Raw genomic sequence first — 16,008 nt, 5'->3', positions numbered from 1 at the left:
AACTACAACTTTTCAAGACATAGACAGTACAGTAAGATATAAATAGAAACAACAAAAAGTTAAAAAGCAAGGGGACAAAGTTAAAGTGTAGAGTTTTTACTAGCTTTGATTTTGCTTATTTGTTTGTTTATGCTATCAACCTTAAGTTGTCATCAGCTTAAAATAATGGGTTATAAGATAGTGTTTGCAAGCCTCAACAAAATACTAGCAAGCTGAATTCAACAACATATTAAAAAGATCATTTACTCATCATGACCACATATGACTTATCCCAGGAATACAAGGATGTTTCAACATATGCAAATCAATCAATATGATACATCGTATCAACAGAATGAGGACGAAACCATATGATCACTTCAACTGATGCTGAATAAGCACTGAATACAATTCAACATTATTTCATGGTAAAAACCCTCAAAAAACTGGGTATAAAAGGAATTTACCTCAACATAATGAAAACCATATATAACAGACCTGCAGCTAGTATACTGAATGGGGAAAAACTGAAAGTCTTTCTTCTAAGATCTGGAACACAGCAAGGATGCCCACTATCACCAACGTTACTCAACATAGAACTGGAAGTCCTAGCTAGAGCAACCAGACAGGAGAAAGAAACAAAGGACATCCAAAGCAGAAAGGAGTAAGTCAAATTATTTTTGTTTGCAGATGATATGATCTTATATTTGGGAAAACCTAAAGACTCTACAAAAAAACTATTAGAACTGATAAACAAATTGAGTAAAGTTGCAGAATACAAAATCAGCACACAAAAATCAGCAGTATTTCTATATGCCAAGAGTGAACCATCTAAAAAAGAAATCAAGAAAGTAATCCCATTTACAATAGCTAGAATAAAATACCTGGGAATTAACCAAAGAAGTAAAAGATCTCTACTATGAAAACTATAAAATATTGATGCAAAAACTTGAAGAGGACACACACACAAAAGATAGTCCATGTTCATGGATTGGAAGAATCAATAATGTTAAAATGGCCATAGTACCCAAAGCAACCTACAGATTTTAAATGCAATCTCTATCAAAATATCAACGACGTTCTTCACAGAAATTTTTTTTAAAAAATCCTAAAATTTATATGGAAGCACAAAAGACCCAGAATAGCCAAAGCTATCCTGAGCAAAAAGAACAAAACTTTAGGAATTATATTACCTGACTTCAAATACTACAGAGCTATAGTAACTAAAATAGCATGGTACTGGCATAAAAATGGACACAGAGACCAATGGAACAAAATAAAGAATCTCAAAACAAATCCATACATCTACAGTGAACTCATTTTTGACAAAAGTACCAAGAACATACATTTGGGAAAAGAAAGTCTCTCAAAATATGGTACTGGGAAAACTGGATATCCATATGCATAAGAATGAAACTAGACCCCTAACTCTCACCACATAAAAAAATCAAATCAGGATTAAATACTTAAATCTAAGACCTCAAACTATTTAACCTACTAAAATTAAACATTGGGGAAACTCTCCAGGACACTGGAGTGGGCAAAGATTTTTTGAGGAACACCCCCACGATCACAGGCAACCAAAGCAAAAATAGATAAGCGGGATCACATCAAGTTAAAAAGCTTCTGCACAGCGAAGAAATCAATGAACAAAGAGGCAACCTAGGAATGGGAGAAAATATTTTCAAACTACCCATCTGACGAGGCATTATTAACCAGAAAATGTAATGAACTCAAACTCAACAGGAAAAAATGTAATAATCCAACTTAAAAATTGGCAAAAGATTTGAATAGACATTTATCAAAGGAATATATACAAATGGCAGTCATATGTAGAAATGCTCAACATCACCAGTAATCATCAGAGAAATGCAAATCAAAACTACAATGAGATATAATCTCATCCCAGTTTAAATGGCTTTTATCCAAAGACAAGCAGTAACAAGTACTGGAGAGGATGTGGAAAAAAGAAAATCTTGTACACTGTTGGTGGAAATGTAAATTAGTACAACCAGTACAGAGAACAGTTTCAAGGTTTGTCAAAAAACACAAATAGAGCTAATATACGATCCAGCAATCCCACTGCTGGGTATATACCCAAAAGAAAGGGAATTAGCATTTCAAAATGGCATCTGTACTCCCATGTTTGTTGCAGCACTGTTCACAATAGCCAAGATTTGGAAGCAATCCACGTGTCCATCAACAGATGACTAAATAAAGAAAATGTGGTACATATACACAGTGGAGTACTATTCAGTCATAAAAAAGGTACGAGATCCTTTCATTTGCAACAACATACATGGAACTGGAGGTCATTATGTTAAGTGAAATAAGCCAGGCACAAAAAGACAAACTTAGCGTGTTCTCACTTATTTGTGGAAGCTAAAAATTAAAACAATTGAACTGACAGTAGAAGGAAGGTCACCAGAGGTTGTGAGGGGTAGTGAGGAGGTGGGAGAGGATGTGAGGATGGTTAATGGGTAAAAAAAAATAGTTAGAAAGAATGAATAGGAACTAGTTTTTGGTTTTGTTTTGTTTGTTTTTGTTTTTGTTTTTGAGACAGAGTCTCACTCTGTCACCCAGGCTAGAGCGCAATGGCACAATCTTGGCTCACTGCAACCTCTGCCTCCCAGGTTCAAGTGATTCTCCTGCCTCAGCCTCCCAAGTAGCTGGGATTACAGGTGCATACCACTACACCCAGCTATTATTTTGTATTTTTAGTAGAGTCGGGGTTTCATCATGTTGGCCAGGCTTGCCTCAAACTCCTGACCTCAAGTGATCTGCCCACCTCAGCGTCCCAAAGAGCTGGGATTACAGGCGTAAGCCACTGTGTCTGGCCAAGAACTAGTATTTGATAGAACAACAGGGTGACTATAGTCAATCATAATTTAATTGTACATTTGAAAATAACTAAAAGAATATAATTGGATTCTTTGTAACACAAAGAGTAAATGTTGAGGTAATGGATATACCATCTACCTTAATGTGATTACTATGCATTGCATGCCTGTATCAAAATATCTCACGTAGCCCATAGTATATATACCTACTATGTACCCACAAAAATTAATTTTGAAATATCTTCTCTATCTTAAATATATATAATTTTTGTTTTTTAATTATACTTCTATACAGCCAGAAAACACTATGAGCCAATATCCTTTATGAACACTAATGCAAGAATCCTTGACAAAACACCAGCAAACTGAATTCAGTATATTAAAAGATGGGCTGGGTGCAATGGTTCACACTTGTAATCCCAGCACTTTTGGGCAGCCAAGGCGGGCAGATCACTTGAGGCCAGGAGTTCGAGACCAGCCTGGCCAACATGGTGAAACCCTGTCTCTACAAAAAATACAATAATCAGCCAGGCATGGTGCTGCACGCCTGCAGCCTCAGCTACTCGGGAGGCTGAGGCATGAGAATCACTTGAACCAGGAGGCAGAGGTTGCAGTGAGCCAAGATTGTACCACTGCCCTCCAGCCTGGATGACAAAGCGAGACTCTGTCTCAATAAAAAATAATAATAATAATTCAACATTCTAGGAACAGAATAAAGCTACCTGAACATAATAAAATCTGCATATGAAAAATTTTGACAAAATTATTGGAAAATGCAAAACCCAGTAACAGAGGAGTACTATTTTAAACACGTTAACTTCACGGACATCGAAAGTAAAGATTTTTTTGAGGTAAATTAATTTTAAAGATGCACAATTCTGGCTCTTTGTAAGAGATAAGAAATAAATGTCTACATCATATATAACTTTTTACATTATAAAACACACTATTGTCTATCTCCTCAAACTTTAATTTTAGCATTTAAGACAATTGTTTAATAAATCTGTTATCTCAAAGGGGGTTTTAGGTTGTTTTACATCCTGTTGGCTTCATGCTTGTAGGCTGTAGGACTTTAAGAGAATAAAGAAATAAATAAAATTTAGCCTTAAGATATTAAACATCATTTAAATAGTAACTTTGCCTTGGAGCCTTGATGTTCACATGTAAAATATTACACAACATGTTCCAGATTTTGGTTTTGTTTTTGAAGATGCATGTAGATTTTATTATTTGTTTCATCTTTTTTGTTTTTGTTCTTGGGGTCTCTGACTTTTTCTATTGCTTTTTAATTGCTTGGCCTTGATGTACCCCTTTTTTTAAATATTATATTCTTTCCACTATTTTCTTTTGTTAAGCAACAACAGTTTCTGGATCAGCCTTTCATTCAATAGTTCACATTTTAAAATGAGACCAAGAAACGATTTGCTCCATCTAGCAACATCTGTGCCTGCATTTTTCAAGTATACAAATACCCATTTGCTCCCATGAGAGAGACTATAACCATCTCTCCATCCCTCACAAAAGCCAGGATCCCAGGTTCATTTCCAGAATGGATATGTATGATATGACTGTTGAACCACTGGGCTAGCCTTACATTATACCTTTCAACAAAATATATTTCATGGCTCATGGCTCACAAATGTAGTTTCACTGTAGACAGCACACAATGAGTAAATCTAACCTTTTTCACGGCAAGGAGCCCAACTCATATTTTTATTGGCTTACTACTAACTAAATTAAGCTGTAATTTCTCTAAAAAAGAAAAAAAAACACTCATGACTGAAAATAAACAGCCATTTCAATATGGCTGCCAAGGACAGACTTAAAAAAGAACTAATATACTCCAGGTTCAATCTCAAGAGACCTAACAAGTCCATAGAAAAATTAATGTACTAAATAAAACAACTTAGTATTAAGTACTGCTCATTTTTCACAAAATAGTAAAAAAAGTTCTATAAACTGAAAATCTAAGAAAGTTAACATGTCAGTTAAGAATAGCAGTAAGTCCCATATATCAGCTCCTCAATGTAAAGTTCTTTAGGACACATACCCAAGTCTTCCTAGCATCTCAAGCTCAGGAACATGTGGTCCATATGTCTCTATCTGCAGTGGTTGGTATTCATACAGAGCTTCTTCAAGCTTGTGAATAGGTGCCAGTGAAATATGTTGACCCTGTTAGAAAAATGAAGGAAGTTAATACCTCTTAATATTATTTTCATGTTGCTACTTATTTATAATCATTTTAAAGATTTACTAAATTCCTCACATTAGAAGCATTACCCATTAGTTGTGCTGTTCCATGGGTAAAATGCATTGCATAACTGAAACCCACATAATAGAATTAATAGTCATTTACACATGATTTAAAAGAGGAAAACCAAATCCATCATTAAATTCAAATTTAGCGTTAAACAGTACAGCTGTTCAATGTCAATGGTAGAAGTCATCAAATACAAGAGACTTCAAAAACTTTATGCAAAATATATATTATTTAAAAACTATGCATGGATTTTAAAAACGTTTGCATCAAAACAAACTTGTACTAACTTGTAATAACTTGTCTGAACAGCCCCTAGTTTGAAGCATGAAGAAGCATAAGACCATTTGAAAAAAGCTCCTATCAGAGCAATGTGAATTTTACTAAATTGAAACAAGAACAAACATCTATGGTGAAGATTGGATGGAAGAATGGCAAAATCATTCATACTTTACAGAAAGTTTATGGGGACAATGCCCCAAAGAAATCAGCAGCTTACAAATGGATAACTCATCTTGAGAAGGAACAAGAAAATGTTGAAGATGAAGTCCTCAGTGGCAGACCATCTGCATCAATTTGCAAGGAAAAAAATAATCTTGTTCTTGCCCTAATTGAAAAGGACTGGTGATTAACAGCAGAAACAATAGGCAACACCAGAGACATCTCAACTGGTTCAGATTATACAATTCTGACTGAAAAATTAAAGTTGGGCAAACTTTCCACTCAATGGGTGCAACAGTTTTGGCTGCAGATCAGCTGCAGACAAGAGCAGGGCATTCAGTGGAAATTTTAAACAAGCGTGATCAAGATCCTGAAGCCTTTCTTCTAAGAACAGGAGATGAAACATGCCTTTACCAGTACTGAAGACAAAGCACAATCAAAGCAATGGCTACCAAGAGGTGGAAGTAGTCCAGTCAAAGCAAAAGTGGACTGGTCACAAGTAAAGGTCATAGCAACAATTCAAAAAACTCACAATTCAAAATACCCATGGCATTTTGCTTATCGAGTTTCTGGAGGGCCAACATACAATAATACCATCTGCTGATTATTATCAGTGTTTTGAGAAAGCTAGCTAAAGCTTTAGCAGAAAAATACCTAGGAAAGCTTCACCAGAGTCCTTTCCTCACCACGACAATGCTACTGCTCCTTTCCTCTCATCAAACAAGGGCAATTCTGCAAGAGTTTCATTGGAAATCATTAAGTGTCCACCTTACAGTCCCAACTTGGCTCCTTCTTACTTCTTTTTGTTTCCTAACCTCAAAAAATTTGTAAAAGGAACCCATTTTTCTTCAGTAATAATAATAATTTAAAAAAAGGATTTCACTGACATAGTGAAATTCCCAGGACCCTCAGTTATTTAGGGATGAACTAAATGCCTGGTATCATTGCTTACAAAAGTGTCTTGTTCCTGATGGAGCTTATGTTGAGAAATAAAGTTTATACTTTTTATATTTATCTTTTAATTCCATTTTCTACAAACTTTTTGAAGTCCCCTTGTATACAAGCATAGTCTAGCCTCACATTTTTCTATTTTTACTAAACTACTTTGACATTTCTGGTAATCAGTTTCGTTTTTGTTTTTGTTTTTTTTTGAAAGTTCAAATTAGGAAAGAAAATTAATAAAATTATTCTCTGCAAAGCTGTGCCACATAAATGTCTATTCTCTGAAGTCTTTACATGAAATCAAACTAACTTTATGTGTATTTATTTCACATCACACATACATATACAAACAAAATAAGAAAATTTTATGCTGAAAACTAAATTGGATGAAAACATCCATTCTGAGTATTTTTCTGAGAAGAAAGAACTACTGGATAACTAAAATACAAAGACCCTACAGATTATATTTGAACAAAATAAAGTGCCACTCAGCTATATACCATTACATTGAGATTTACATATCTATAATCCATGTGGACACAGAATTCTAATTTATAAAAATACCTACGCTTTATACAGTCTTTGTTTTCTGATTTTAACCATAGTTCTCTTATTTTTCTTGGTATAGTTTTATTACTTTCTCTATTTCATAACTTTTTATAAACCATTCTTGCAGTTATTAATTCCTCTTTTAGTTTACAAATTTTTTGTTGTTATATCCCTTAGTTTCCTTTTTCCCTTAAATTACTAAGTTGGATGCACAGTACACATTATCTATTTTATTTTTTTTAAAAAGGTAAAAGTCGTGACTTAAAAGTGATAAAATACAATTGCAGCAGTGAGAAACAACCATTGAAGATGCTTGCATCTGGATTACAGTTTCTCTCTTCAACAAGTTCAACAGCATGTAGCATCATCCTAGCTAGTTTATAGGCACATTGTAATAGGCATCTCTGACACTGTAATGTCAAAAGTACTTCACCAAAAACAGGCGAAGGACTTGAATAGAGATTTCACCACATAAGGTACACATATTGTGGCTGGGCGTGGTGGCTCATGCCTGTAATCCCAGCACTTTGGGAGGCCGAGGCAGGCGGATCACCTGAGATCGGGAGTTCAAGACTAGCCTGACCAACATGGAGAAACCCAGTCTCTACTAAAAAATACAAAATTAGCTGGGCATGGTGGCGCATGCCTGCAATCCCAGGTACTCAGGAGGCTGAGGCAGGAGAATCGCTTGAACCCGGGAGGCAGAGTTTGCGGTGAGCCGAGATCTCGCCATTGCACTCCAGCCTGGGCGACAAGAGCGAAACTCTGTCTCAAAAAAAAAAAAAAAAAAAAAGATATACATATTGCCAATAGGTATATGAAAAGATGCTCAATATCACTAGTCATTAGGGCAATGCAAATCAAACCACGGTGAGATACCACTTCACACCCATGGACCACTTCACACCCGTGGCTATTTAAGATGGCTATTACTAAAAAGAAAAACAGAAAATGCTAAGTGTTCGTGAAGATGTAGAGAAACTGAAACTCTTGTGCATTGCTGGTAGGAATATAAAATGGCACAGTTGCTGTGGAAAACGGTATGGCAAGTCCTCAAAAAATTAAAAACAGAATTACCACATGATCCAGCAACTGGATTCTGGGTATATACCCGAAAGTGAAGGCAGGGTCTCAAAGAAATATTTGTACACCAATGCATATTTACAGCAGCATTATTTTCAGTAGCCAAAAGATGGAAGCAACCCAGTGTCCATCAAGGAATAAACGAATAAATAATATGTGATGTATATATACACATAAATACAATAGAATATTATTCAGCCTTTGAAAGGAAGGAAATTTTGACATATGACAACATGGATGAACCTGAAGATATTATGATAAATGAAATAAGCCAGGCATAAAAGGACAAAAGTTATATGATTCCACTAATAGAAGGTTCCAAAGTAGTCAAATTCTTGGAGACAGAAAGTAGATCAGTGGTCACCACAGACTAGGAACATGGGAAAGAGCAGTTAGTGTTTCATGGGTACAGGTTCAGTTGAGGAAGATGAGAAATTTTTGGAAATGAATGGTGGTGACAGATGCATAACAAAATGGATGTACTTAATGTCACAGAAAAGTATAGTTAAAAGGGATTAAAATATGAACTTTTTATGTTACATGTATTTTACCACAATTTTTAAAAATGAGTTTTGGATATTCTAACTTCCTCATTTGCTTTGCTAGAATTAAAATACGCAGGAAAAAGAGAAAAAAAGTGTAATGTCAGAAACTTCATTCATATTATTTTAACCCCTAACCTCCACGTTCCACAGCCTTTCTAAATAAACATGAAACTGTCAAGCTAAATCTTATACTATCACAGAATAATACAATTTCAGACCAATGATTCAGAGAGCATTGCACAGGTTTAGAAGACAGTGCCTGAGTGGGATATTTTAAGACTTGTTCTGACATCCCTATTTCAAAGTGTCTTCTTCAAAAATTGTCAGACACCAAATTCTCCTGTCATTTGATACAAAATGTCCAGTATTGGTGTCACATGTTTTAGCTATGGGGGTAAAAGGGAGGGGGAGAGGAATGAAAGAGAGGAGGGTAAGTGAGGGAAAGGAAAACTACTGTGACAATTAAAGAAGTACACTTACAGTCTCACCAATACTTCGTCTGCATTTCAGAAACTAGAGAGCAAGGTCCAGAAAGGCTTACACAGAATGGGTATTTTCGAGAGCTGGATTACCTTCCAAGGAAGATAATCAAGAAAGACAAGCTTTCTTAAATAATTGCACTGGAAAACAACATACTAAAACTAATCATTACCTAAATATTAGCAACAATACCCAAATTATTAAAGTTATGATGTCTTATAATTCAAAGTCTTCTCTGAAGTTTGTGGGGACATCACTTACAATAGCCAAAAAGGTCACTGAATAAGAAGAGTTAACATTATTTATTCTGTGCTAGACACTATGCTAAAGGGTTGTGCATGCATATCTCAGCATCCATAATAATTTTGTGAAATAAGTACTATTAATCGTACTTTATGAATGAGGAAATGGGGGTTAGATATTGTGACTGAGCAAGATCATACTGTAATTAATGGCAGTTTGGTGATTAAAAGCCAAGTGTGTCAGATTCTAAAGCCTGTGCTTTTTTACCCCAACACCTTCATTTTATGGATATGGAAGCTATTATCCTCAAAATGTAAATTTTTCTAAGGTCACATAGAGTTAGATCTCTCAATTCCTGCCCAGTGCAGTTTCCACACACTGCCTTTCAATATCCTATTTTTAAATAATATAATCATGATTAATTTAAAAGTTTTAATGGCAGTAAGTAAATCCTAGGTGGTTTAAACCAATTTTTATATAAATCCTAATAGCTCAGGCACATAAAATACCATAGGCTCAAAAAGGAGTATTTTTTAAAACTGTAACATTTGAGAGAAATAAACATTACTCAGTGGTAGCTCTGTTTGCCATAAGAACGATAAGGTAAAATTCATAAATGACACACAAACTGCCCTTCTAACATTCCATCTATCTTTCCCTCAGAAAAAACTCATGTGAGATAGATGCCATGGTTCTCAAACCTAAAGCTGGAGCAGAACTTAGAGAACAATGACTTACACTCATTGACATGTGTTTTAAATTTTTAAAATCACCCACAGAGCAGATAATGGCTTAACAGGTCACATGAGAAAGTACTAAGGGTTTTAAGTGATTGGGGGGGAAACGGTGTTTAAAAGTTTTTTAGATGAAAAATGGTTATTGGTGATATTTCCACCCAAACAGTAAGGGTGATAGATATTATTCTAAATTATCAGAAAAAGGAGGATACAAATTAAAGAAATCAAAGTGCATGATATACTAATTTTAAGTTATATTTGAATTAAATTTGGTTGAGTGCCAAATGGTATGGACTTAAGTGCTATTGAGTATCGAGAGAAAGAATCAATAAAAGGTGGAAGAATGAAAAAGACAGAATAGAAAAAAAGACAGAATATCAAGAGGAAGAAAAAGAGAATAGGAATAAAAAGAATATCGAGAGGAAGAATCAATAAAAGATGGAAGAATGAAACAGTGCAACTTGCACTAGACCTCAGAGGACAAAGTCTACAAAAGCAAGGCAATGGGAAGGATAGCAATATTACCACAGAAGTATGTTGTGTCCTGAGACAATAAGTAAACCTGAGCAGAGACAGGTATATAGGGAAAGAAGGGTGGGCAGAGAATGAATCAGTATAGATAGCTTAAATCACAGCTAGAAAAGACTCCAAAGCTAGTCTGAACTCACATGGGTAAGAAATCAGAACTGTCAAAACAATGCCAGAATGTTTTATCTCCAGCATATTAGTAAATAAATTATAAATAAATAATGTTTAATATGACAAGAGAGTGTGAAGAAAGCTGCTTTCATACACTGCTGGTAAGAGAGCAAACTATGGAATTGCTTTCTTTATGAAAAGCAATTTAGTAAACCTTTAAAATCTTCACATATTTTGACCTAGTAATACCATCTGTAATAATTTATAAGAAAGCAACCAGAAATATAATCAAATTCCTATTCATAAGTCTGTTCATCACTGTTTACATTGTCAAAAACTAAAAGGAAACTAAATGTTCAATCAGTAAGTAAACATCAGTTTAAGTAAACATCAGTTCAATTATAATATAAAACAGTGTGTAGCCATTTAAAATCATGTTTAAAGAGAAATTAATAATATGTTAAGTACATGATCATTATGATCTAAACTATTTTTAAAATCTGCCTAAGAGCCGGGCACAGTGGCTTATGCCTGTAGACTTAACATTTTGAAAGACCAAGGTTGGATGATAGTTTGAGCCCAGGAGCTTGTGACCAGCCTGGGCAACATAGTGAGACCTCATCTCTACCAAAAAAAAAAAAAAAAAAAAATTAGCCAGGCATAGTGGTGTTCACCTGTAGTCCCAGCTCCTCGGGAGGTTGAAGCAGGAGGATCACTTGAGCCCAGGAGATCAAGGCTGCAGTGAGCTGTGATTGTGCCACCGTACTGCAGCCTGAGTGTCAGAGCAAGATCTCATCTCAAATAGAACATAATAAAATGAAGTAAATCTGCAAATGCAAAAGAAAACTAAAGAAAAAGTATCCCTAGGTGATGAAATTATTCATCTTTGTTGCACTATTTTCTGAATTGTTCAAAATGGATATAAAAATTGGTATCTATTTATGGCTATTAAAAAAAACTATCATTGAACAATAACACAGATAAAAAAATCAGAAAAAACACACTGCAAGACAAGTGGCCTGGTTTCTTCAGTAGGTCAATATAATGAGAAACAACAACAAGAAAGATGACAAAGTATAGAGTGGGATGGGAGCTATTCAAGATTAAGACAGAATTAAGACGTTTAATAAACATAGTGAGAGTCACTGGCTCACTACTAATTTGGAAGGGAAAAACAGCCGTGAAATATTTTGGCAACAACTGGGGAAATCTGAATATAGACTGGATATTAAGCTATATTAGAGAATTTCTGTTAATTGTTTGGTGTGATTATGGCATTATGGTTATGTATGAGAATGTCCTATGTAGGAGCAGGTCAGTGAGAGAGATGCCAGTTGAAGAATTTAAAAGTAAAATTTCATGGAAATTGTAATTTACTTTAAAACGGTTCAGGGAAAAAAATGTGTGTGAGAGTGTGTGTGTGTGTGTGTGTGTGTGTGTATGTGAGAGAGAGAGAGAGAGAGAGATGTAATACCAAAATATTACAGATTATTGAATCTAGATATTAGGCATGTGAGTATTCATTGTATTATTTTCCAACTTTGCTATTTTTGAAATTTTGCATTATAAAATGTTTAAAATAGATCACAGAATCTTTGTTAGTTTTGAAAAACAATGGATATGTATTTATAGCAAAGAAAAGTATAATAGCACCAAAGAAAGAAGAGTCTAGAATCAAGTAGGTCAAGTCTGTAGCTATTTTAGTGATTAAGGTTAAAGTAATATGGTCTAGATCTCAGTAGTAATGGGGGGGGAGAGAAAAAAAAGAATAATAATTACAATTAAAACTGCAAGAATTGGTAGCAATCTGGTATAGCTGAGGTGGGAAGCAAAATGTGAAAACCAGAGAGAGCTGATTAACAGAGACAGGAAAAACAGGAAAGGGAAAGGTAGAAGAATGATGCAGGATGGACGCACGTCCCTTCCAAATTTCATGTTGAAATGTAATCCTCATGTTGAAGGTGAGGCCTAGTGGGAGGGTTTGCATCATGGGACTGGAGCCCTCATGAATGGCTTGGTGTGCTTCTTCAGTAATAAGCAAATTCTCTATTAGTTCACGTGAGAGCTGGTTTTTAAGAGGTACTTCCTTCTCTCTCTTGCTCCCTCTCTTGCCATGTGTGCCTGCTACCCCTGTGCCATCCACCATGAGTAAAAGCTTCCTCATACAGCCTGCAGACCCATGAGCCAAATAAACACCTTTCCTTAATGAATTACCCAGTCTCAGGTATTCCTTTATACCAATGCAAAACATACTAATACAAAGAGGAAATTTTAAAAAGATAAAATGCAGACCAGAAGAAAATACTTGCAAGTCACATATTTTATAATTCGATCAAATTCAGAATACTACCGATAAAGAATTCTTAGACACCGGGCATGGTGGCTCAAGCCTGTAATCCCAGCACTTTGGGAGGCCGAGGTGGATGGATCACCTGAGGTCAGGAGTTCAAGACCAGCCTGGCCGACATGGTGAAACCGCATCTCTACTAAAAATTTAAAAATTAGCTGGACATGGTGGCCAGTGCCTGTAATCCCAGCTACTCGAGAGGCTGAGGCAAGAGAATTGCTTCAACCCGGGAGGCAGAGGTTACGGTAAGCCAAGATCGCGCCATTGTACTCCATCCTGGGCAACAAGAGTGAAACTCCATGTCAAAAAAAAAAAAAAAAAATTCCTAGAATTGACTAATAAAAAGACAAAATGACCCAACTAAAAGTGGCAAAAGATTTTAAAAGACCAGATGGCTAATAAGCACATGAAAAGATGCTCAACATAACTAATAATCAGAAAAATGCACACTAAATGCACACTCACTTGAATGACAATAACCAAAATGACAGACAAAAAAAGTGTTAATGTAGATGTGGAGAAACTGGAATCCACAGACATTGCAGATGAGAGTATACAATGATGCAGCCACTCTAAAAATTAGTTCAGTAGTTTTTCTTAAAGTAACAAGTAAGTTTACTTTATGACTTAGTAATTCCACTTATCTACCCAGGAAAAATGAAAACACATGACCACACAAAGACTTGTATATGAATGTTCACAGCAGCTATTAATAGCAGCCAAATAAATAGTGGAAACAATCTAAATGTCCACCAATTGTGAATGGATAAATAAAATGGGGTGGTACATTCATATAGTACGAATATGAATTCCTTTATTGAACATTCACACAGTATGCTGAATTTTATTACTATTCAACAATAAAAATGAATGAAATATTGTTACATGCTACAACGTGGATGAACTTCAAAAACGTCATGCTACAGGAAGCCAGATGTGAAGGACCAATATATTATAGGATTCCACTTACAGGAAATGTCCAGAAAGGGCAAAATTACAGAGACAGAAAGTAGATTAACAATCGCTGTGGGCTAGAAGTGTGTTGTGTCTGGAAATGAGTATCAGAGACCTCTTTGGAGTGATGAAAATATCCTAAAATTGGATTACTGAAATGGTTACAAAATTCTGTAAATTTACTAAAAATCAATACATTATATATTAAATAAGTAATTCTTATGGTAAGTAAATTATATGTCAATAAAGCTGTTAAAAATAAAGAGTTTAAGATGGTGTTTAATCCATCCAACATTGCTGCCAAGTAGAAATGTTCAGTAAAGGCAGCTAGAAATATAAAATAAACTCAAAAGAAATTTTGCTATCAGCATCAAAATGATAGGCAAGGTCACAAGAAAAAGAAAATGGGTGTGGGGGAATATATAAAGAGTGAGGTCTTAGCACCAAGTCTTGAAAAACACCATTAAGTAATTCAGGTACATTTTCCTGACTTTCAAAAGTACGACACAAAACTAAAGTCCTTTCTGTTTTTGTTACTGTTGTCACATAATTGATAAAGAAATGAGGCTTTAAAAGTAAAAATGTAGTGAGAAGAGCCACAGAAAACCATGCAACTTTAGGTAATACCCACACTCGGGGGGAAATGCGTGCAAACTGTACATTCAGCAGTATACATAATTAGTTTTTTTATTCCCCTACAACGTAACAAAATGGAACCTGTTTCTTTTCTAAAATATAGCTTAGAGCCCTATATTTCCATCATTTGCTAGTCAAAAAATATAAGCTTATGAGAAAAAAGGTTTTCTAAAATTCAGCTCATTTCCATATAGAGCAACATAGGAACATTGGGAGAACAACGCAAATGCTGACATGGGTAGTTATACATGGCTGTATTTTTAATAATCTGTATTTTTAATAATCTGAAACGTATTATTTAACTTTTCTTAGAAAGTTTAAAAGCTACTATAAAAATAGTTTATAATTTACTAAGATTTGTCTGTTAATCTATACACTACAAATATTATCATTATGCTTTCTCACCAAATAAAGAGCAAAGAATATCTTTTGTGCTAACTCTAAACGCATACTATGGCAAAATACACACATACATTTAGAATGCAACAAACCATTTAGAATAACAGTATTAAAGAAAATACATTATTATTTAATGAAAATAATGGCAATAAAAATAATTAGTATATAGATTGTTGAAATAAACAATAATAAAAATACTAAACATGAAAATCCAGTTCTACACCAATCAGTATATGGTTTTCTGTTAAGTATCATAGAAGAGGTTGTAAATACAAAGTGCTGGAAATTTAGGCCGATAGGTTTAAATGATTCTGCAAATCCTTTAACACAATTTTAAATTCAGAACTCTTTTATTGATTCTATCTTGCTTAATGACATTTATCCAACAAACTATCCTCATCTTCAACATACTTGCCGATAAGCCCTGTAAGCCTGTTAAACTCTGTGTATATGTCTGTTTTGAATCTGTCTCCCATTAGACTGTAAGGCCCTATGCTCACTGTCATAGGCACCTCACTGAGCAGCTTGGCACCAAAAAGCTGCTCAATATTTTGTTAAATTAAAGAATAATATGAAAATATAACAATATAGGCCAGGCGCAGTGGCTCACGCCTGTAATCCTAGCACTTTGGGAGGCTGAGGCGGGCAGATCACTTGAGCTCAGGAGTTCAAGACCAACCTGGGCAACACAGTGAAACCCCATCTCTACTACAATACAAAAAAAAAGAATTAGCTGGGCATGGCGCTGTGTGCCTGTAGTTCCAACTACTCAGGCAGGAGAATTGCCTGAAGCCGGGAGGCGGTGGTTGCAGTGAGCCGAGATCGTGCCACTGCACTCCAGCCTGGCAATAGAGCAAGACTCTGTCTCAAATTATCTGTCTACACACACACACACACACACACACACACAGATAGATAGATAGATAAAATAACACAA

At 35.1% G+C, this 16,008-nt stretch overlaps 1 protein-coding gene across 1 annotated transcript in view; it reads right to left on the bottom strand.

Moving 5' to 3' along the window:
• MNAT1 (MNAT1 component of CDK activating kinase) overlaps window positions 1-16,008 on the bottom strand; it is a 241,105-nt gene that overhangs the window by 82,574 nt on the left and 142,523 nt on the right. The window contains exon 7 of the mRNA XM_007986886.3: window positions 4,870-4,991. Coding sequence (XP_007985077.1) covers window positions 4,870-4,991 — 122 coding nt within the window. The remainder of the gene's footprint in view (window positions 1-4,869; window positions 4,992-16,008) is intronic.

The sequence above is a fragment of the Chlorocebus sabaeus genome, chromosome 24 (genome assembly GCF_047675955.1).
Source record: "Chlorocebus sabaeus isolate Y175 chromosome 24, mChlSab1.0.hap1, whole genome shotgun sequence".
Lineage (NCBI taxonomy): Eukaryota > Metazoa > Chordata > Mammalia > Primates > Cercopithecidae > Chlorocebus > Chlorocebus sabaeus.
The sequence above is the reverse complement of the archived record's forward strand: the minus strand, read 5'-3'. Positions and strand labels throughout refer to the sequence as shown.